At 44.9% G+C, this 23,693-nt stretch overlaps 1 protein-coding gene across 1 annotated transcript in view; it reads left to right on the top strand.

Moving 5' to 3' along the window:
- The first annotated feature begins 5,949 nt into the window (after positions 1-5,949).
- ZC3H12C (zinc finger CCCH-type containing 12C) overlaps positions 5,950-23,693 on the top strand; it is a 76,525-nt gene continuing 58,781 nt past the window's right edge. The window contains exon 1 of the mRNA XM_040340565.1: positions 5,950-6,144. Coding sequence (XP_040196499.1) covers positions 6,121-6,144 — 24 coding nt within the window. The 5' untranslated portion in view covers positions 5,950-6,120. The remainder of the gene's footprint in view (positions 6,145-23,693) is intronic.

Below are 23,693 nucleotides of genomic sequence, written 5' to 3'. Positions count from 1 at the left end.
TGCAGAGGTGATCAAATACCACCAAAACAAAGCTCTATTTGTGGGAAAAAAGGACATACAGTAAATATTATTTATGTACAGTGTTGCATTGTCAGTTAAAGTTAAACTAAATGCAATTTTTTTTTTCCATTTTGGATAGAATGGAGAGGGATTAGAATGCCTGTCAATTTTTATTGCTGTCTGTGCCCCCGGTAGGGAGATTGACCCTCTATATTTGTCCTGTTTACCATTATCATTGATAGTGAAAGTAAAAGAAAATCCCAAATTTTGGGTTGTCCCCAGAAAAGTAATAGAGGGGAAATCTTCCAATGGGAACACTAGTTCTGGTGACCTGGGGGTCCCCATGGAATTTCCCTTAACCACTAGCCAACCAGCCGCCACAGTTTTACGGCGGCAGGTCAGCTCGGCTGCGCGAAATCACGTAATATTACGCATTTCAGCCACTAGGGGCGCGCACGCCCCCTGCTCGCCCCTGGTGCCAACGCACGTGCCCGCCGGGCGCGATCACCGCCAGGCACCTGCGATCGCTTGTTACAGAGTGAGAACCGGGAGCTGTCTGTGTGTCCTGTCAGGGGGAGAAATGAGCGCTCTGTCATTTCCCCTACTCAGTCCCACCCCCCCCTTCAGTTAGAACACACCCAGGGAACATAATTAACCCCTTCCTCGCCCTTAGTGTTAACCCCTTCCCTGCCAGTGACATTTTTACAGTAATCAATGCATTTTTATAGTGCTGATCGCTATAAAAATGCCAATAGTCCAAAAAATTTGCCAAAAGTGTCCGCTATAAGGTTGTAGTACCGATAAAAATCGCAGATGACCGCCATTACTAGTAAAAAAATTGTTTTTATAAAAAATGCCATAAAACTACCCCCTATTTTGTAGACGCTATAACTTTTGCGCAAACCAATCAATAAACGATTATTGCGTTTTTTTTACGAAAAATATGTAGAAGAATACGCATCGGCCTAAACTGAGGAGAAAAATATTTGTTTTTATATATTTTTGGGGATATTTATTATAGCAAAAAGTAAAAAATATTCATTTTTTTTTCAAAATTGTCGCTCTATTTTTGTTTATAGCGCAAAAAATAAAAACAGAGGTGATCAAATACCACCAAAAGAAAGCTCTATTTGTGGGAAAAAAAGGATACCAATTTTGTTTGGTAGCCACATCGCAAGGCCGCGCAATTGTCAGTTAAAGCAACGCAGTGCCGAATCGCAAAAAGTGGCCCGGTCATTGACCAGCAAAATGGTCCAGGGCTGAAGTGGTTAAAGCGGGGGTTCACCCTAAAAAAAAATTCTAACATTACATTGAGCTGACTTCTGACACTGACAGTATGCTGATCTTTTTTTTTTTTCGTACATACCGTTTTATCGCTATTTTCCACCCCGGCTTCCGGGTAGTGAATCCCACGGGAGTGGGCGTTCCTATTCACAGGCTAAGTGATTGACGTGATGAGAAAATCTTCCCACCGGCGCATACGGCCGCGTCACGAGTTGCCGAAAGAAGCCGAACGTCGGTGCGGAAGCGCCGTATAGCGCCGTATAGAGCCGACTCGCAGTCCGGCTTCTTTCGGCAACTCGTGACGCGGCCGTATGCGCTGGTGGGAAGCTTTTCTTATCACGTCAATCACTTAGCCTGTGAATAGGAACGCCCACTCCCGCGGGATTCACTACCCAGAAGCCGTGGTGGAAAATAGCGATAAAACGGTATGTACGTAAAAAAAAAAAAAAAAGATCAGCATACTGTCAGTGTCAGAAGTCAGCTCAATGTAATGTTAGAATTTTTTTTTAGGGTGAACCCCCGCTTTAAAGTGGAGCAGCTACAAATACTAACTTTTAATACAAGGACACTTACCTGCCCAAGGATCCTGTGATGTTGGCACCCCAAGCCGATTCGTCCATCAGCTTTGAGGTGCAGACGCCAGCATTGCAAGTAAGGGAAATCGGCAGTGAAGCCTTCACCTTCACAGGCTGTTTCCTACTGTGCATGCACAAATTGTGCTGCGCTTTCTGAATGGCCCCATTGTCTTCTGGAAAAAACACAGGTCCCAGAAGGCCGCGGGGGCAAGGAGGAGGGGCCGGACATTACAAAGATCATTGTGTATCAAGCTTACCCAGAAGTGGGAGTGGGGACCTGTCAAAACCAGATACATGTCCCCCCAAAAAGTGCCAAATGTGGCAGTGGTGCGAAGAGGCTTTTTTTTTGGGTGGAGCTCCACTTTAATTTGCTGGGATTTTCGCTCACTTCCTGTTTGGCCATGGGACACAGATGGCGAAAAGGGGTTATAACCCTTCTTTGTTCTATCCAAAATGAAGAAAAAAAAGGTTTTGCTTGTAGTTCTATTTTAACCGCTTAGCGACCGCCCACCGTAGATATACTGCGCAGGGTGGGCGCTCTGCACCAGATCACATACCTGGTACATGATCTGACACTGCCAGGTCTGGGATACGCATGCGTGCTGGGAGCCAATCAGGGGGAGCCAATCAAGGGGTCTGGCGGATGCGATGTCTGCCTGGACCCGCCGATCGTTCAGGGGAAAGGTAGAACGCCATTCTGCCTATGTAAACAAGGCATACCGCCGTTATTTGAGAGGGGAATGTGCTAAACCTGTGTTCCTGCTAACCATGAACACGGATCTTTACCTTCCCCCAGTCAAAGCACCCCCCCTCCCTCCCACAGTTAGAAGGCACTCCCAGGTTACACATTTAACCCTTTGATCGCCCCTGATGTTAACCTCTTCCCTGCCAGTGTTATTAGTACAGTGACAGTGCATATTTTTTTATTACTGATCACTGTATTTGTGTCACTGGTCACCAAAAAGCGCCAGTTAGGTGTCCGATTTGTCCACTGCAATATCACAGTCCCGCTATAAGTTGCTGATCGTCACCATTACTTGTAAAAAAATGTAATAAAAATATCCCATAGTTTGCAGACGCTATAACTTTTGTGCAAACCAATCAATATAGACTTATTGTGATTTTTTTTGTAATCAAGACTATGTAGCAGAATACATATTGGCCTAAATTCAGAAATTCAATTTTTAATTATTTTTTTTTAATTGTGAATGTTTTAAAGCAAAAGTAAAAAATATTGTTTTATGAAAAAATATATATATATATACATATATATATATATATATATATATTTTTAATTGTCGGCCTTTTTTTGTTTATAGCACAAAAAATAAAAACCACAGAGGTGATCAAATACCACCAAAAGAAAGCTCTATTTGTGGGTAAAATTGTATTTGCGTACAGCGTCGCACGCCCGTGCAATTGTCAGTTCAAGTAACACAGCGCCGTATCCCTGGTCATGAAGGGGGGTAAATCTTCTGGAGATGAAGTTGTTAAAAAAAGAAAAGTAATGCAGACACCACGTTGGATGATTGGAAAGCTGCAATCTGTACATTTTTTTGGTTCTACATTTATTACGGTTTTAAAAGATTTTGGGGTAGAGATAAAAAATGTATACAGTCTCTGGGTAATTTCCTTTGGATTCTACATAATTGTGTAATAGGAGGAAAAAATTGAACGATCTGTTTAATTTGTATTAAAGCGGAGGATCATACAAAAAGTGAACCTCCGCTTTTTGGATCCCCCCTCCGGTGTCACATTTGACACCTTTCAGGGGGAGGGGGGTGCAGATACCTGTCTGAGACAGGTATTTGCACCACTTCCGGGTTCGGATCCCCGCGGGGAATCCAGCCTGGCACGTCATTCCCCCAGCTGTCTTCTGGGAAACACTGTTCCCAGGAGAGAGCGGGGACCAGTGACGGCGCGCAGCGATCCTCGCACATGCGCTGTAGGGAATCGGGCAGTGAAGCCGCAAGCCGCAAGGCTTCACTTCCTGATTCCCTCACCGAGGATGGCGGCGGAAGCAGTCGAGGACCGAGCGATTGCTCAGCCTCGGCTGCTGACATCACGGGCATGCTGGACAGGTAAGTGTCCATTTTTTAAAAGTCAGCAGCTGCCGTATTTGTAGCTGCTGGCTTTTAAAAAAAAAATTGTCTGAACCTCCGCTTTAAGTCAGGCAGACCCTTTGGCCATTGGTGTGCGCAGCCCATTGCATTAGGGTGTGCACCCCAAAGCTCAAACACATATTCGTGTGTATGTGTATATATACTGACGGTGTCATTAGAGCAGTGGACGGTGTCAGTAGGGTAGAAATTGGTGTCAGTAGGGTAGTGGATGGTGTCAGTAATTTTTATTTGTATTATTTTATATTATTTTTTTACAATTTTATTTGTTAAATTTTTTTTGACCATTTTTCCAAAATAGGGGGAATGTGTGGCACATGGGGTGATTAGGGTGTGCCCAGGCACACCCTGTGCGCACGCATATGCCTTTGGCCAGGGCCACCATCAGGGGGGTAAAGGCATTACACCTGTAAGGGGCACGGAGGTCCCCAGGGGCCCGGATGGCAACCCCCTTTAATAAAAAATATATATATTTTTTTTATATATTTTTTTATTTTATTTTTTATTAAAGGGACAATTTTTTTTTTTTTAGAGGTCCGGAGGTCCTCATGGGCCCGGAGGCCCCCAGGGCCCCGGATGGCAACCCCCCCTTTTTTTATTAATTTTTTATAAAAATAAAAAAAATATATATATTTTTATTTTATTTTTTAATAAAGGGCCATTTTTATATATATTTTTTTTTTATTAAAGGGCTCAGAGGTCCCCAGAGCCCCATGTGTGGCAAACCCCCTTTTTTTATATATATATTTTTATTATTAAAGGGCCCAGAGGTCCCCAGGGCCCCGAATGGCTACCCCCCTTTTTTTATATATTTTCTTCTTTATTTCTTCTTTTTTTTTTAAGAGGTCCGGAGGTCCCCATATATATATATATAATATCATTATTATTATTATTATTATTATTATTATTATTAAAGGGCCCAGAGGTCCCCAGGGCCCCGGATGGCAACCCCCCTTTTTTTTATAAAAAAAATATATTTTTTTTATATATATATTTTTTTTGTCTTTATATATATTTACATATATATATTTTTTTTTTTTTATTTTTTTTTATTAAAGGGCTCAGAGGTCCCCAGAGCCCCATGTGTGGCAAACCCCCTTTTTTTATATATATATTTTTATTATTAAAGGGCCCAGAGGTCCCCAGGGCCCCGGATGGCTACCCCCCTTTTTTTATATATTTTTTTCTTTATTTCTTCTTTTTTTGCGGCAGCCGCCCCCCCCCCCCCTTCTCGATTTCAGGCAGCAGCACCCTAACCCCCCCCCCTCCCCTCTGCTCCAGGGGGCCCATGCCTGAAGCTGTGTAAGGGGCCCCATAATTCCTGATGGCGGCCCTGCCTTTGGCTATGTAGTTTATGGTAGATCTGAAGGAAATTGTACAATCAGATTGCATAGTGTATGCCCTCTTACATTGGTGGACATGGCCAGTGATGAAATAGCAGTGACATCATAGCCAGCAATCATGACATGTGAGATCTGTCCCTAGAAATCCCTACTCTTGGGAATAAAAGTGTCCTGTGCCATGAAATCCTTCTATTGACTATCCATCCTTCCATATTGACAAACATGCTTTAATGTGTAAATACACAAGTCATCAGGGCAGGAGTTCCCCAGCCTAGATCAGCACAGTGTCCCTGGAAGGCTGCCCCATGCCTACATGCCCCCCTCCATCATCAGGGCAGCAATAAAACTTTTGCCCCCCATCATGTGCCGCCTTTGTTGCTGGGGATGCAGAGACAATGGCAGAACGCGAGCTCAGTACAGAGCCAGGTGCTTTTTGTTGGCAGCTCGCTTGCTAATGACTCGGGGCTCTCACCCAGCAGCTGCCTTGCTGCCTCCTTTGTATGCTCCATTGTTGCAGCACGCCCCTCGTTAATGCACAGGCTGCCCGGGGGCAGAGCCTGGGAACACATTGAACTGGAGGAGCCTCTAGAGCTGACACTAGGGGCTGCCTGGCTGGCTGGCTGGGGGAGCTTTGCATCTGCCTGGCCCCAGTCATTGTCAGCAGGCTGCTCTGCCATTGGCTGCCTCTACTGCTGCCTAATAGGTTCAGCACAGACACTGCTCTCCCATCTGTCCCACTCTTTATTGTTCAGCCTGCCTGCAGCCAGCACTGGGTTAAGGACTGCTCCAAAGAAGCCAATGTCTGTGTGTTCCCCAGCTAAAGTAAGTACAGCTTCCTATGGCTGTGATTGCTCCTATATGTCTGTGCTGTGTGCATTACATTCAACTTGCAACATGCTTCCTTCCATTGTGTGTTTTCTGTTGCCTTGCATTGTGCTGTATGGAAGCTGTACCCAGTCATTAGATGTAGAGCAGGTGCTTGCTGTATGTGCTGTACAGGGGTTTGCTCTGGCTCAATCCCCCACAGTGACATTGCTCCTGCCTATTGCAACGACTTTCTGCTTCTATTTTTGTATTAGTGGTACCTCAACCTTTTTACCAGAACTTTCTGGCCTCATGGAACCGATGCTAATAATTACTAGATCTACAGCTAGAGCGATGGTCACTGGGAAGAATGCTTCTTAATCGAATTATACAATTTCCTTTTGGATTCTACATAATTGTGTAATAGGAGGACAAAAATTGAACAATCAAGTCAGGCAGGCCCCTTCGCTATGTAGTTTATAGTAGATCTAAAGGAGATTGTACAATCAGATTGCAAAGCGTATGGCCAGCTTTAGAGTTTTGGTTGTTGGGAAGAATGCTCCTTACAGTTGCGTCTTCAGGAAGAATGCTCCTTACCAGTTGTGGTCATCAGAAAGAATCCCACTTACAGTTGTGTTTTCCAGGAGGAATGCCCCTTATATTTGTAGCCATCTGGAAGAATGCCCCCCTCACATTGATGATCTTTGGGTGAAATGCCCAATATATTGTTGGTCATGGGGAGGAATGCCCCCTTACAGCTGTAGTCACCAGGACCCCTTTACATTGGTGTTTTCCAGGAGGAATGCCCCCTTATATTTGTAGCCATCTGGAAGAATGCCCCCCTCACATGGATGATCTTTGGGTGAAATGCCCAATATATTGTTGGTCATGGGGAGGAATGCCCCCTTATAGCTGTAGTCATCAGGAAAAATGCCCCTTTACATTGGTGTTTATCAGGAGGAATGCCCACCTACAGTTGTGTTCACCGGGAGGAATGCCGCCTGAAGCCTCGTACACACGGCCGAGGAACTCGACGGGCGAAACACATCGTTTTGCTCGTCGAGTTCCTTGTTAGGCTGTGGAGGAACTTGACAAGCCAATTTTCTCCATTCCCGTCAAGGAAATAGAGAACATGCTCTCTTTTTGGCTCGTCGAGTTTCTCGACAGTTTCCTCGACGAAAATGTACACACGACCGGTTTCCTCGGCACAAAAATATCTCCCAGCAAGTTTCTTGCTGGTTTTTGCCGAGAAACTCGGTGGTGTGTACGAGGCCTTACAGTTGTAGCCATCCTGAAGCATGCGCCCTAACATTGACGATCATTGGGTGAAATGCCCAATATGTTGTTGGTCATGGGGAAGAATTCCCCCCTTACAGTTGTAGTCATCAGGAAAATGTCCACTTACATTAGTGATTATCAGGAGGAATGCCCCCCTACAATTGTGTTTACCAGGAGGAATGCCCCCTTACAATTGTGTTTACCAGGAGTAATGCCCCCTTACAGTTGAGTTTACCAGGAGTAATGCCCCCTTACAATTGGGTTTACCAGGAGTAATGCCCCCTTACAGTTGTGTTTACCAGAAGGAATGCCTGCTTACAGTTGTAGCCATCACAAAGAATGCCCCCTGACATTGATGATCATAGGGGGAAATGCCCATATAAAATTACATTGGTTGTTGTCGGGAGGAATGCCCCCTTACATTGGTGGTCACCAGGAGAAATGCCTCCTTACAGTTGTGGTCGCCAGAAAGAATGCCCTCTTACATTGGTGATCATCAGGAGGCATGCCCCCGTACAGTTGGGGTCTCCATTAGGAATGCCCTCTTACATTGGTGGTCATTGGAAGGAATGCCCCCTTAGAGTTGTAGTCCTTAGGAAGAATGCTTCTTTAAATTAATGGTCATCGGGAGGAATGTCCTCTTACACGGGTGGCCACCAGGAGGAATGCCCCATTACGGTTATGGTCTTAAAGAGGAATGTCCCCTTACATTGGTGGTAATCAGGAGGAATGCTCCCTTACAGTTGAGGTCACCATTAGGAATGTCCCCTTACATTGGTGGTTATCGGGAGGAATGCCCCCTTAGGCCTTGTACACACGGTCAATCAAAACCGATGGAAACGGACTGAAGGTCCGTTTCATCAGTCCAAACCGATGGTGTGTAGGCCCCATCGGTCAGTTATCCTTCGGTCTAAAAATTTAGAACTTGCTTTAAAATTCAACCGTTGGACGCCTAACCGATCGGTCAAAACCGACGGTTAGTATGCAAAAGCATTGTTTAAAAACCCGCGCATGCTCAGAATCAAGTCGACGCATGCTTGGAAGCATTGAACTTCATTTTTCTCAGCATGTCGTTGTGTTTTACGTCACCGCGTTGGACTCGATCGGTTTTTTAACTGATGGTGTGTAGGCACATCAGACCATCAGTCAGCTTCATCGGTTAACCGATGAAACGGTCCTTCAGTCCTTTCTCATCGGATGGACTGATTGTGTGTACAGGGCTTTACAGTTATAATTAGGAAGAATATGGTTATGGTCTTAAGGAGGAATGCCCCCTTTACATTGGTGGTCATCAGGAGGAATGGCCCCTTACAGTTGTAGTCATTGAGAAGAATGCCTCTCTAAATTGGTGGTTATCGAAAGGAATGCACGCTTACATTGGTGGTCATCAGGAAGAGGCCTCCTCATATTGGTTCCTTTCCAATCCAAATGCCTGCATCATCCTGTTTTTAGCCCTGATGAAGGGGGAGTGCTGAGCCCCAGAAACGCGTTGGGTTACAAAAAAATATTTTAAAAAGTCTGTACAAACTGGTGTGCCACTCCCATCCTTTCAAAACTTCAACAAACTCATCTGGCGGTCCAGCAAGACCCTGCAGTTGTTGGTGAGCAGCCTCTAGGACCGCAAACCAACTATCCATTTAAAATGCATCCACATAAGGTTCCGCGCTCCTACATCACAAAGACCCTCATATTGGTTGTCATAGGGAGGAATACCCCCTTACACTGATGGTCATAGGGAGGAATACCCCCTTACATTGATGGTCATAGGGAGGAATACCCCCTTACATTGATGGTCATAGGTAGGAATACCCCCTTACAATGATGGTCATAGGGAGGAATACCCCTTTACATTGATGGTCATAGGGAGGAATACCCCCTTACATTGATGGTCATAGGGAGGAATACCCCCTTACATTGATGGTCATAGGGAGGAATACCCCCCTACAATGATGGTCATAGGGAGGAATACCCCTTTACATTGATGGTCATAGGGAGGAATACCCCCCCTACAATGATGGTCATAGGGAGGAATACCCCCTTACATTGATGGTCATAGGGAGGAATACCCCCTTACATTGATGGTCATAGGTAGGAATACCCCCTTACATTGATGGTCATAGGGAGGAATACCCCCTTACATTGATGGTCATAGGGAGGAATACCCCCCTACAATGATGGTCATAGGGAGGAATACCCCCTTACATTGATGGTCATAGGGAGGAATACCCCCCTACAGCTCTTTTACAATCTTGTTCATCGGGAAGAATGCCCCCTTTAGGATACAGAGGATAAAACGATCATTGCTGTCATTGGTTACTTATCTGGGAGTCAGAAAATGCTCATTGCTCAGGGAACCTGGTAACCTATGGAGGAACCCTGGTTGAGATTGGTTGGGTTACACTGTACAAGGTGGGAGGGTGGCTTTATTATACAGATATGGCATGCTGGTAACAGATACAGAAAGTGATCCCAAATGATCCAGATAGTGAATCTAAAGGTGCATAGGAGTCTGTAGGACCATGCTTTGATTGTCAGCTCTTTGGGCAGTGTAAACAATGTGCTTTCTGCTGTGAAACACTATATGAAGATCTTTTCCCCCCAGCAACCATTCTAATGTGACCTCTCATTCATTTGTAACAAGGATCTTGGTTGCTATGGGAAACAGCTCCACTTTACTTTTTGCAAATCAGCTCCTCTGTTATGTGAACTCTTGATAGATAATGTTTCTTCTTTAGTATGAGATTTGTTCCGCACATCAAGCTTTATCTTTCCTTCTCCAAGAAATTGTAACAAGCTTGTTTAGAAAACAGATCAACTTTGTCTCCACAAATCTTTCCCTGTTATTGTAGAAAATGTACTTGTTATGTATCTTTTATGTTATGTGGCATCGGAATTGTTCTTTTTTTTATATATAAACCCATGTGTATTTATGTACTGACATTGTTTTTGTTAAAAAATAAAAATAATAAAGCAATGGGCATAAAGTCCACACGGCTCACTTTAAAGGAAATGTGGATGCTGGACTGAAGTCGCTGACCTGCGCTCTGCGTCCAGCTGTGCGTGGCAGAGTCTGTAGGTAGCCATGTATAGTGTGGAGGTTGTATGAGTAGGAGGCGGTTGTGGGGGGCAGGGGGGTCTGTGTGATATCCATTGTAAAGACTTGCTCTCTATTCTGCACTCAGGCTTGCTAATGGCAGCACGCCTAACTCAAGAGGGTCTTTGTACGGCCTGGCTGTAGGGGGCAGGTGCAGGAAAGGGTTAACGTAAAGGCATCACCCGTGCCACATGCCCTATTATTTGAACATATGCATTAGGCTATTGAAAGTTTTCAGGAGATGGGCAGGCCACCAGTTGCCGGTCTCCTGCAGCTCCAGTAGACATCTGTTGCCCCAGAGAGTATTAACCAATCTGTTCAATGGGACATCTTTTCTTTGTAAGAGGGAGGTGAGCAAACAACAGCACTGGCTCAAACACAATGGGAATTAAATACATAGAAAGCAGGCCCACAGCTTTTTATTACATATTCATTCTTTTTTCCAGCATTGTCTCTGAACATTGGACTAATGCATTTTATTTTTAGGAAGCACCGTCATGCTAACGTCCTAAATGTATTCACAGTAATAGAAACGACAGAATGGTATCGGCCTGCTCATTTTCTTTGGACTTTTTTTTTTTTAGGCCTCTTGAAAAAGCTACAGTGTGTTTTTTTTTATACTGATCTAAAATGCAACCCATTGTTTGCAATGTGCCTGTACACACCGGCGCGTAAACAATTGCTGCGTATTCTTGAGTAAAAAGGAAAAAAAAAACAGAAATATTTGCTTTCCCGGTCAGTATATTGCGCCGGAACGTGCAAATAAGCATATGAGCATAAATAACAATGGCCCGGATTCAAAGAGATTTGCGCTTTTTTTGCGGAGGCGCAGGGCAACGATTTTGCCCTGCGCCTCCGCAAATTTGCTCTGCTGCCCTTGATTCACGGAGCAGAAGCTCCGTGAATTGCGCGGGCGCGCCGGCAAAATTGCCCGGCGCTAGAGCACGCAATTTAAATGATCCCGTAGGGGGCGGGAATCATTTAAATTAGGCGCGCTCCAGCGCCGAGCGTAGAGCGCATGCTCCGTCGGGAAACTTTCCCGACGTGCATTGCGGCAAATGACGTCGCAAGGACGTCATTTGCTTCCAAGTGAACGTGAATGGCGTCCAGCGCCATTCACAAATCACTTACGCAAACAACGTGAAATTCAAATTTCGCGACGCGGGAACGACGGGTATACTTTAGCATTGGCTGCCCCTACTATTAGAAGGGGCAGCCTTACGCTAAACACGCCGTACGGAAACGACGTAACTTGCGTACGCAGGGCTCGCGCAACATTGTGAATCGGTGTTAGTATGCAATTTGCATACTATACACTGAGCACAATGGGAGCGCCCCCTAGCGGTCATCGCAAGAATGCAGCCTAAAATATGCGTGGCATAAGAGCCTTATGCCACGCAGATTTTAGGCTGCAGTCGGCGTTACGATGTTCCTGAATCAGGAGCATTCGTAACGCCGGAGCAAGTAAGCAATTGCGCTGTGTAACCTATGGTTACACAGACGCAATTGCTTCTTGAATCTGGGCCAGTGAATTTTCCCTAGGAATGTATTGTGCACGCAAATGCTCGAACGCACATATACAATATTATTGAATTTTTCCTATCGGTGTATTGTGCGCGCAAATGCTTGAACGCGCATATACGCGCGAATACAATATTATTGAATTTTCCCTATCAGTGTATTGTGCGCGCAAATGCTTGAACGCGCATATACGCGCGAATACAATATTATTGAATGCTCCCTAGGAATATATTGTGTGCGCAAATGCTCAAACGCGCATATATGTACGAATACAATATTATTGAATTTTCCCTACATGGTAAATAAAAATACAAACACTTTAAAGTCCTTCGGTAATTTTTCCATCTTTCCATCTATTAAATCTTCTGCCTTTGTTGTTTTAACTTTGGATAGTAAAACTTTTTTTGTTCTGCCAGTAAATACCTTATACAGCACAGGGAGAACATGCAAACTCCATGCAGAAAGTGTCCTGCTTGGGATTTGACGTGAAGACCCTAGTGCTGCAAAACAGGACTGCTTATCACTAGCGTCTGTGTAGTTACCCATCGGCCCTAACTAAAAGCCACACAGGCCTGGTGCAAAATTTAACAGGGCCCCTTCATATCTCATACAAAACTTTCAAATAATCGAAGCTGTAAATGAGGGAAATAAAGAACATACAATTAAAGTAGATCTAAACCCAATCAATGCATATCATAGATGCCTTAATGCAGGCTTGACAAATCCCAGGCGCCAGGTCGCCGTGGCAACTATAAATTGTATCTTGGTGCCCAGGCTTTTCTCAGCCCATTCACTGTTGCAGAGATGTTTCATTTGTATCGCCTGACGCCTGGGACATGCAGTTCCGAGCGCTGGGCAAGTCTTTTTTTCACATGAAGCCCTTCTGCAGGCAAGCAGCAGGGCTCACTTGTCAAGTGGAAGCATTCAGGCGGCTCCCCTGCCGCTTGATTGCTTCCCCACACGTGGGTAAAGTGCCCCCACCGCGCATGCCCCCTGCTATGTATAGCAGGTGCCGCAAGGTAGAGGTGCCTTTTAGACCCTGCATGTCCTATTAAAGAGAACCTGTCACCAAAAAAATCATCACATGTGATGAAAAAAATCGCATTTAAAATCACATAATTTAAAAAAATATATATAAGTTATACCCAAGCATATAAAATCACCTTTCCCAAAACAAATGTTGAGGCTCTCCTCCCCCACATAAACGTGTGGCGCCTACACATGAGAACGTCATTGCGATACACATATTACATATCGCCGCACAAAAACGGGCTCCTAACTTTTTTGTCTGGCTTCTAGATTCAAAGAAAATTTGTCAATCCCTGCCTTAATCTGTTAATGTAGTTTCAAAAATATTGTTGTCAATTATTTTAAATCTGCAGCTTTCTTTTAAAAAAAAAAAGTTCTCATGATCTTACCATGAAGGAGCTTGTTCAGTCACTTCCCGCTATGGGATGACAACTGTCTCCCAACTATACAGTATGTCTATACTGTATTGTCATCTGTCACACATGACCACATATTGTGCAGGCATGATCCACATATTGTGCAGGCATGATCCATCAATTGTGCAGGCATGATCCACCAATTGTGCAGGCATGATCCATCAATTGTGCAGGCATGATCCACCAATTGTGCAGGCATGATCCACCAATTGTGCAGGCATGATCCACATATTGTGCTGGCATGATCCACATATTGTGCTGGCATGATCCACCAATTGTGCAGGCATGATCCACCAATTGTGCAGGCATGATCTACATATTGTGCAGGCATGATCCACCAATAGTGCAGGCATGATTCACCAATTGTGCAGGCATGATCCATCAATTGTGCAGGCATGATCCACCAATTGTACAGGCATGATCCATCAATTGTGCAGGCATGATCCACCAATTGTGCAGGCATGATCCACATATTGTGTAGGCATGATCCACATATTGTGCAGGCATGATCCACCAATTGTGCAGGCATGATCCACCAATTGTGCAGGCATGATCTACATATTGTGCAGGCATGATCCACCAATAGTGCAGGCATGATCCACCAATTGTGCAGGCATGATCTACATATTGTGCAGGCATGATCCACCAATAGTGCAGGCATGATTCACCAATTGTGCAGGCATGATCCACCAATTGTACAGGCATGATCCACATATTGTGCAGGCATGATCCACCAATTGTGCAGGCATGATCCACCAATTGTGCAGGCATGATCCACCAATAGTGCAGGCATGATCCACCAATTATGCAGGCATGATCCACCAATTGTGCAGGCATGATCCACATATTGTGCAGGCGTGATCCACATATTGTGCAGGTGTGATCCACATATTGTGCAGGCATGATCCACCAATTGTGCAGGCATGATCCACATATTGTGCAGGCATGATCCACATATTGTGCAGGCATGATCCACCAAATGTGCAGGCATGATCCACATATTGTGCAGGCATGATCCACATATTGTGCAGGCATGATCCACCAATTGTGCAGGCATGATCCACATATTGTGCAGGCATGATCCATCAATTGTGCAGGCATGATCCACATATTGTGCAGGCATGATCCACCTTTGTCAAAGTCAGGAAGCCAGCACAGATCAATCATTTGCAGGAAATTCTGGAGTGAGTACATGAAGTTGAAAATTACAGGAGGAGATCAGCAGCAGTAAGACATCAGAGAGTGAAAAAAGGGAGAAAACTGCATTTAATGATTAAAAAAAAATCATGACATTTGTTTATGATACACAATGTGATTAGAAAAAATGTGATTTGTAAAAAAAAAAAATCAATGTCGCCAGTTTTTGAGGTTAACTGTCCAGGACTACCCATTGCTAGGAGAATACCCAAAGAGGGCTTAATCCAAGACTACCTACCCATTGCTGGCAGAAGACCAAATAGGACATTATCAAGGATTACCCATTTCTGGAAGAAGACCAAATATGGCATTAACCAGGACTACCCATTGCTGGGAGAAGTCCAAAGAGGGATTTTTCCAGGGCTACCCATTGCTGGGAGAAGATCAAAGAGGGCTTTATCCAGGACTACCTATTGCTGGGAGAAGACCAAAGAGGGATTTATCCAGGGCTACCCATTTCTGGGAGAAGACCAAAGAGGGCTTCATCCAGGGCTACCTATTGCTGGCAGAAGAACAAAGAGGGCTTTATCCAGGATTTCCTATTGCTGGGAGAAGACCAAAAAGGGCTTTATCCAGGATTTCCTATTGCTGGGAGAAGACCAAAAAGGGCTTTATCCAGGACTATCTATTGCTGGGAGAAGACAAAAAAGGGCTTCATCCAGGACTACCTATTGCTGGGAGAAGACCAAAGAGGGCTTTATCCAGGACTACCTATTTCTGGGAGAAGACCAAAGAGGGCTTTATCCAGGACTACCTATTGCTGGGAGAAGACCAAAGAGGGCTTTATCCAGGACTATCTATTGCTGGGAGAAGACTAAAAAGGGCTTTATCCAGGACTACCTATTGCTGGGAGAAGACCAAAGAGGTCTTTATCCTAGACCAACTATTTCTGGGAGAAGACCAAAGAGGGCTTCATCCAGGACTACCCATTGTTGGCAGAAGACCAAATAGGAAAAGGACTCCTGCAGTGTAATATGCCAAGAGGTCCAGGAACTGACTGTCCTCTTTGGCTGAGCAGAATTACAAACTGACTTTGGCCGGCAAAGATATTCACATATGTATGTTTCACTTAAAGGGGTTGTAAAGGTTTGTTTTTTATTTTCTAAATATGTTCCTTTAAGCTAGTGCATTGTTGGTTCACTTACCTTTTCATTCGATTTCTCGTCTAAATGTTTTTTTTCTTTGTCTGAATTTCTCACTTCCTGTTCCTCCTCAGTAAGCTTGCCCCCATCATCCGAGCCGTTCTGGCTGGGGGTTAGTCAGCGTGCTCGCCCCCTCCCTTGGGACTACATCCCTGCGGGGAGACGCGCATTAGATCCCATTAGAGGCCCAGGCAGCAATATAAATCTGGAAGGGTTTCCCGTGGTGATTCATCCTGTTTGGTAAAACAGAAAGTAAGAAGAACTCTCTCTAATGGAGTCCTGGATGTAAATCTTGGCAGGAGTTCTAACCTTACTCTTAATTTGTTTTGGCTGGATATACACTTTAAAGCGGGGGGTTCACCCAAAAAAAAATCTTTTAACATTACATTCAGCCGAGTTTTTTTTTATCTTATCCCCGTACATACCGTATTTTCACCGCCGCTTCCGGGTATGTCTTCTGCGGGACTGGGCGTTCCTAATTGATTGACAGGCTTCCGACCGTCGCATACTGCGTGTCACGAGTTGCCGAAAGAAGCCGAACGTCAGTGCACAGGCACCGTATAGAGCCGACTCGCAGTCCGGCTTCTTTCGGCAACTCGTGACGCGCTGTATGCGACGGTCAGAAGCCTGTCAATCAATTAGGAACGCCCAGTCCCGCAGAAGACATACCCGGAAGGAGCGGTGAAAATACGGTATGTATGGGGATAAAATAAACAAAAACTGCCGATTGTCATTATGACAACTCGGCTGAATGTAATGTTAAATTTTTCTTTTTGGGTGAACCCCCGCTTTAAGGCTGTGTTCACACCATGCAGGTGCCATGGAGCGTGTGTGTGTGTTTTTGCATGTTCAAGCATATTGTGTAGGACAGCGGATTCATTTCAACAGGCTGCCCTGCTCATGAGAAAGACTCAAAAGATGTTGCAGACCCTTTTGCAAAATCTCATTGCACCAAAACGCATCGTGCATTTTGGTGTGTGCAAAAATGTGCACATTAGCTGATGCATGGGGGTGACTTAGGTCACCTCCGTAAGTGCCGGAGATGTATCTGTATACACCTCCCTTATCGCCCTTCCAGAGCCTACTATTTATTTATTTTTCTCTCTGTGAGAAGTGGGGCTGAGGACATCTCTGGGCATGAAGGCACGATCCGGCCATCCTCGGGTGTCTGTACCCAGCTGCATTCTGTTGCATTGCAATGGTCAGATCAGAGTTGTCTGTCCAACATGTGTTTACATGTGTTTCCAACAATCTAAGGCCCTATTCACATTCTGACACGTGACACCATGCATATGCGCGTATTTGCAGCCCATTCCTTTCAATGAATTAAAACAGTAAACTCCTGCGCTTGAAGATGACGCCAAACTCTCCTTCTAGCTAATCTTGTAGACGCCATAGTTGTGCGCAGCCTATAGCATTAGGGTGTGCACCCCAAATCTCAAACACACATGCCTTTCTCTGCAGCCTCAGCTGCACTGGACAGTAAATGAGTGGGAAGAGCTCTGTGCTGAGCGGCTTCCTGTTCATTTACAAACTGAAGCATAGTAGACACACTTTATTATGCTTCAGTTATGACTCGACACAATGAGTTCACTGTGTTCATTTAGAAAAGGAAGGTGCTAGTAAATGACATATTTACTAGCCTCTTCCCCCCATTCTCTATCCTGAATGATCCCCTGCAGCAGCCGAGGGGGAGAAGAGAGGAGGACAGCCAGCAGCACTGCGGGGCCGGGGGGTCAAAACATGGGAAGCCTGGGCAGTAGGGGAATCCGCACCACACATAGTGATTAGGGTTTGTCCACAAATGGCACACCCCCTGCGCACACCTTTGCTAGACACACAACCATCCTTCTGCCCTCTGGTGAGATCTCCAAATTCGTCATGATCCGCTGATGGTATGGGCTTGGCTCTGAAGAAGAGGGCTTGACCCTTGAAACGTGTCAGATGTTCCTGCACGTTATAAGGTCTTCCCATACCATCAGCGGATCATGGTGGATTTGGAGGCAATCTCATTAGATATTATAGATGTGCCTATACTTGACATGCATTTGTGAGTATTCACTTGTCACGTATTTATCTATTTAAATAAAATTGAGTTATGTGTGTCCTTTTTTTGTGGTTTGTAGCATTCCTTATTATGGACTTACAAATGCAACAAAGTAACTCATACACTTTTTTAAGCACCAAGCTTTGCACATTTTTTAACCCTACTTTTTGTTGTGTATTTAATAAATTGCATTTTTTTTTAATTCTATAGTGTAAACGCAGCCTAAAAAATTGCAGATAGTTCAAACTTTCTATGAACAAGACACAATGAGATAGAGGTCATGTGCTTCCTATTTATCCAGCAACGATGTTGAACAAGTAACAATTTTGTAATTTTTTTTTTATAATAAGACACAAAGCCACCCTGTCACTTCTAGAAAATCCAGGCAAATTCCAGGCAAATGGACTTTGTAAAAGAAGTTTAAAAGAGAATGTTTAAAAACAAATAAAATAGAACTAAACCATCCCTATATTGGAATAGCCTAATAATGCGATCAGTAAATCATGTACAAATATTACATTTAAATCCTACTGTCTTTGCAAAGTCCAAAAAAAAAAATCCTTACCATGTTCTAGGTTTTACTTCCATTTGTATGCACCTACGCTTGAGTCAGGGGTGCACATTTAAAATCTTTTACATGCCCTTTCAGCACAGACTACATATCCCAGCAACCATAGTGCCTTGGCACAAGTGCACATGAGTGAATAAGCGTGGTGGGCAATGGGCACATTCATGTTTAAAGCAGATTTTTTTTTTTAAAACAGGTGTGTTTTTTTTTTTATAGAAGACACCTTTGTGATGTCACAATGTAGAGAATACGATTTCCTATCATCTGTGCCAAGTCTTGCCACACAGAGTTAATCCAGCGCTGAGCAATCCTCTTTTTATTGTTCAGGGAAATAAAACAGACTTCCAGATAAAGACCAAAGTCCTTGCTTGAGTGACAGGTTATTTACATATCTCGTGCACTAGCTGCAGACATGCACAGCTTCTTGTCTATGTATATTCTGATGGCTGTTTACACTGAACTGTGGATCACCCCATATTTTGAAAACATTTAATCAAAACACAGGAAAGACAGCCAATCCTGGGAGAGGTGGACGGGAGAGGAGAGGGGAGGGGGATGTGAACTGTGCACTTTACAGAAGCTGTGCGTGTCTGCAAGCTAGTGCACGAGATATGTAAATAACCTGTCACTCAAGCAAGGACTTTGGTCTTTATCTGGAAGTCTGTTTTATTTCACTGAACAATAAAAAGAGGATTGCTCAGCGCTGGATTAACTCTGTGTGGCAAGACTGGGCACAGATGATAGGAAATCTTATTCTCTACATTGTGACATTATTCTCTACATGGGTTTACATCCACTTTAATGGTCTCTTCTGTCATAAATGTTTTTTCCTGCCTGTCAGCTTTAATGTACACAGAGCCTCACTGCCCTGTGGCATGATGAAGTTACTCCCGCGCATGGTCTAGGGTGACCACATTTCCAAACTGCCATTCAGGTACACACACCCTCTCTCACCTTCCCCAAAAAAAGATAAGGGGGGGGGAAATGTAGTCTCTGGGTTGATGGGGAATTTGGCGACGGGTTATTTGTCAGGTGAATGTGCCACTTGCCACCAGATGCAGTGCCTCTTGCCACCCATAGCCTGCCACCAGATGCAGTGCTGCTGTCACTCCCTCTGCATGAGCCACGTGCGTAAAAGGAAAGGAGTGGTGTCACTATCTGGAGAGTGAAGATCACACCAGTCCCTGCTGCTTGCCACTGGGTGCCAGAAAATGAGGACGTGCCGAGGTGGGTGGGGACAGCAGTGCTGCACTAGGCGCAGGCCTCGCTCCTGGTCTTACTGTCTGAGAGTAAATTATCACTGGTTGCAAGATGCCAGGCAGCGCCGGCCCTATCAACCAGTTCCGTAAATGTAGTTATTAGTTAGTAGGGGGTGGCTGTGTCCTCTATTTCATTTCGGGACATTATATGTTCTCGGAATGAAAGTACCCGGGACATACATGTCGATTGCGGGACAGTCCCGGGCAATCCGGGACACGTGGGCACCCTAGCATGGTCCGGTGCAGAAGTGACATCATTGCAACCCGGCCATTCCAGCGGCCAAACAGAGCAAACCTGGAAGAAAGACTGGGAGAAGATGGAAGTGCCAGGGATCAGCTGGACTGCTGACTGCACCCTGAGCCCATCCAGTTGTATGACAAAATCGAATATATATTCGCTATTATCAGACTGATCCTCCTCCTGGTCAATCAGGAAGTGTTTCCCGATTGTCCGAAAGGAGAAGCCATCCTATTGGCCTACAAGGAGGGAGGAGACGTTGGCGCCATGATACCAAGGATGCGCATGGGAAGCCTGACCGAAGGAGCCTGGACACAGAGGAGACTGAGGGGGGAAGCCATCGCCTTCTCCACATGTCAGTCCAGGGGTAGCACAGGATGAGTGAGCTGGCAAACGGGGGGGGGGGGGGGGCGGGGGGTTTGTGGTGAAGGCTAGAGGGACAGGGGGGTCCGTGGTTAGGTCCGTCGGTCAGTCTGTCACGTCCCCCCGACTGATGGAGCATTGGATGAGTAGAGCATAGACTGATAGTTGGAGTTAGTTCTTATAGAAATATTGTTATTTCACTTTTCAGTTGCAAGTATACATGTTATTTGTAAACTCCAATATCCTTTTATTTTACAGCAAAAGTAATATTATCTTGTATACACAAACACACGTGTACATATATTACACCAAGCATGATCTTCTGAGTTGTCAAGTTTTAAAAATCACAGATCATTGAAAGCAATGGCCAGGGGATCTTGGGGTGTGCTGTCCATGGCTGCTGGGGGATCTATTGTTCTTGAAAACCATCTATTGTTGCATGGCAGTCTATTATTGCTGGGGAGGTCTATTATTGTTGCTGTAGGGGATCTGTTCTATTGTTGCTGGGGGGAGGGGGCTTATGTTGCTGGGGGGGTCAATTGTTGCTGTAAGAGATCTACTGTTGAGAAAAGGGTCTATTGTTGCTGGCTGCTGTGGGAATCTTTTTTTGCTGGGGGGTCTATTGTTGATAGTGGGGGATCTATTGTTGCTGGTTGGGCTTACTTTGCTGGGGGGTCAATTGTAGCTGAAAGGGATCTACTGTTGAGGCAGGGGTCTCTTGTTTCTGGCTGCTGGAGAGTATGTTGTTTGCTTCAGGGGTCTATTGTTGTTGGGATCCATTGTTGCTGGGGGAATCTGTTGTTGCTGGGAAGGGTCTCTTGTTGCTGGCTGCGGTGGATCTACTTTACTGCTTTTCTTGTTGTTATTACCAAATTCCATACAAATTACTTACCACAAAATTATACTTGGCTCTGTATTCTCTAAAAGGGGTGGTACTTCAAGGTGGGTAAGGGGTGGAAACAAGGGATGGTACTGGGAGGTGGGTAAGGGGTGGAAACAAGGGATGGTACTGGGAGGTGGGTAAGGGGTGGAAACAAGGGATGGTACTGGGAGGTGGGTAAGGGGTGGAAACAAGGGATGGTACTGGAAGGTGGGTAAGGGGTGGAAACAAGGGGTGGTACTGGAAGGTGGGTAAGGGGTGGAAACAAGGGATGGTACTGGAAGGTGGTTAGGGGGCGGAGACAAGGAGTGACTCAGAAGAGGGGAGTTCCTGCACCAATTCACTGAGGGAAAAAAAGGCCTAATATTATTACTCAACATTTAATTTAGCCTGTGAGCAAAACCTATGAGGAACTAGAGCATTTGTGGGGTTGTGGAGATCAGAATGACATCACGCAGGATGAAGAAGGATACGATTGTTACAGTGCAGCGTACAACCACTGCTGGAGAGAAGCGATATTACTATGCGCACAATAGATTTTACTCAAATTTGATGGCCTGTAGTTAACTTTGAAGGTACAACCAGTATTTTTTCCAAAAGCCAATATAAAGGAAGCTAGACATTATTTCACCCAGGGCAAAGAATCAGTTTGGTGCCCCACCTAATGGGACAAGATTAGGCAGAAGTGAGAAACTCCCAGGCCATAGCTGTTGAGTCAGCTGTCTGTCCCCTCCCCCATGCTCCTTCTGGCCCCCCCCCATGCTCCTCTGTCGTCGTCCCTGCTTCTCTGTTCCCCCCCAGGTAAGTGCTGCAGGGAGAGAGAGGAGGTGATCGCTGCGGGCAGGGAGAGACAGATGCGCGGCGGTCCGCTGTCACTGAAGCCGGCCCACTGAGCCATCGGCCCACCGGGAAACTCCCGGTGGTCCCAATGGCCAGTCCATCCCTGCTTGTGGGTTTAACCAATCTTGTTTTTTTGTACAATTATCCTTCAAGGGGGCGTGTCCTATGTCTGCATACTTTTACTGATAGGTGTCCCTCATTCCCATCTCAAAAAGTTGTGAGGTATGCAGGGGCCATCATAATAATACAATAACCAAGTATTGGGCTTGCCATCAGACTTCTGCATTATGGGCTGGGACAGCAGATCTTCCATCACTGGATTATTGGTGGCCCAGGTGATATGAATAAACCTCACCAGGATTTGTCACTGATATCTTCCTTGTTGCAGGGTACATACTGTATATGGGCCAGCAGTGTTGGGTCCCTAATCACTTGTCCATCTGCAATCTGTGTCCACCCGATTACGTCAGCAGTAGAACATCTCTGGAGCTTCCCAGAAGCGCCTACACCAGGAACACCCCATATCATGCTATGCATCTGTTCTATAGGAAGACTATCAGACCCATAGAGCAGAGTGGGCTTAGTCATTGACGGCTCCATTCACTTACATTGATTTCTTCATGCAGCGCGACTTGAAGCGACTAGGGGCGACCTGAATTTGGATCCAAAGTCGGACCTGTGTGAATGGGCTTTATGCTATCAATTTAAATCTTCTGTTTAAACTTTGGATAGTAAAACATTTTTTTTCTGCCAGTAAATTAACCTAGGCTTATGCCAATGAGAGCTGCAGAGCTGGAGGTATGCCTCTGTGTAAATCCAAGAAGTGAACAGGCAGCAGCTTCAGCTGCCCACAGTTAAAATGGCTACAGCCAGACTTAGTGGAGGGAGATTTCTGTAGCATATTTGGCAAGTACAGAATCACAGTATATATAAAATAATATGCAAAGTGGTTGGAGGGAAGCTTCAGAATGGCAACGATGTTTTTATTGCAAATTATGTGAGCAGACTGCAGTTTAATATGATATTTTAGCTGCATATTAATACAAGGCAATTAGACGATGCATAATTGAAAAAATCTGTCCAGAAAATGTGTCAGTAAATACATTCTTGGACTAAATGGCAGTTCAGAGTATTACCAGCCAGTGTGATATAGCGGAGCGGAGCCAGAATTTATGAGCGCGCCGGGTATTGTGTTTCCGTATTAGCTGTTTGCTCCACATTTTAAATCAATATCCTGCATTATAATTAGATTAACATTGAACAAGACAAAAATGTCAATACTAAAAGGGCAGCGCTTTTGTTTTTCATAAATGGTGGCATACATACCTGTAATCTGTAATTTTACACAATCATTATTTCTTGTACTCACTTTCATACCAAATATAAATACAATGTTGAATATTTCAAAAGAGCATCTGGTAGCTGTGCTAAAATCCCCTCACCGGACACACTGGTTGGTTCTCTAGTGGGGGAGGGGCTCCCATCTGGAGGAGCAATAGAGACGAGCGGGATTGCAGCATCACACAGCCAGATGCTTCATTCTGTCTTCATATTGACATGCCGATGAAAGGTGAAGCCAATGCTTTCCCAAGCTATTGTGTGCATTGAAGGATAGATGAGCCTTTAATACAATTTCCCAAATGCAGCTCCTTCTCTGCAGAAAATGTCTACCTACCTGATGTCTGAGAGCCAAGT

This window comes from Rana temporaria, chromosome 2 (genome assembly GCF_905171775.1).
Source record: "Rana temporaria chromosome 2, aRanTem1.1, whole genome shotgun sequence".
Classification (NCBI taxonomy): domain Eukaryota; kingdom Metazoa; phylum Chordata; class Amphibia; order Anura; family Ranidae; genus Rana; species Rana temporaria.
This window is presented reverse-complemented; position numbering and strand designations above follow the sequence as displayed.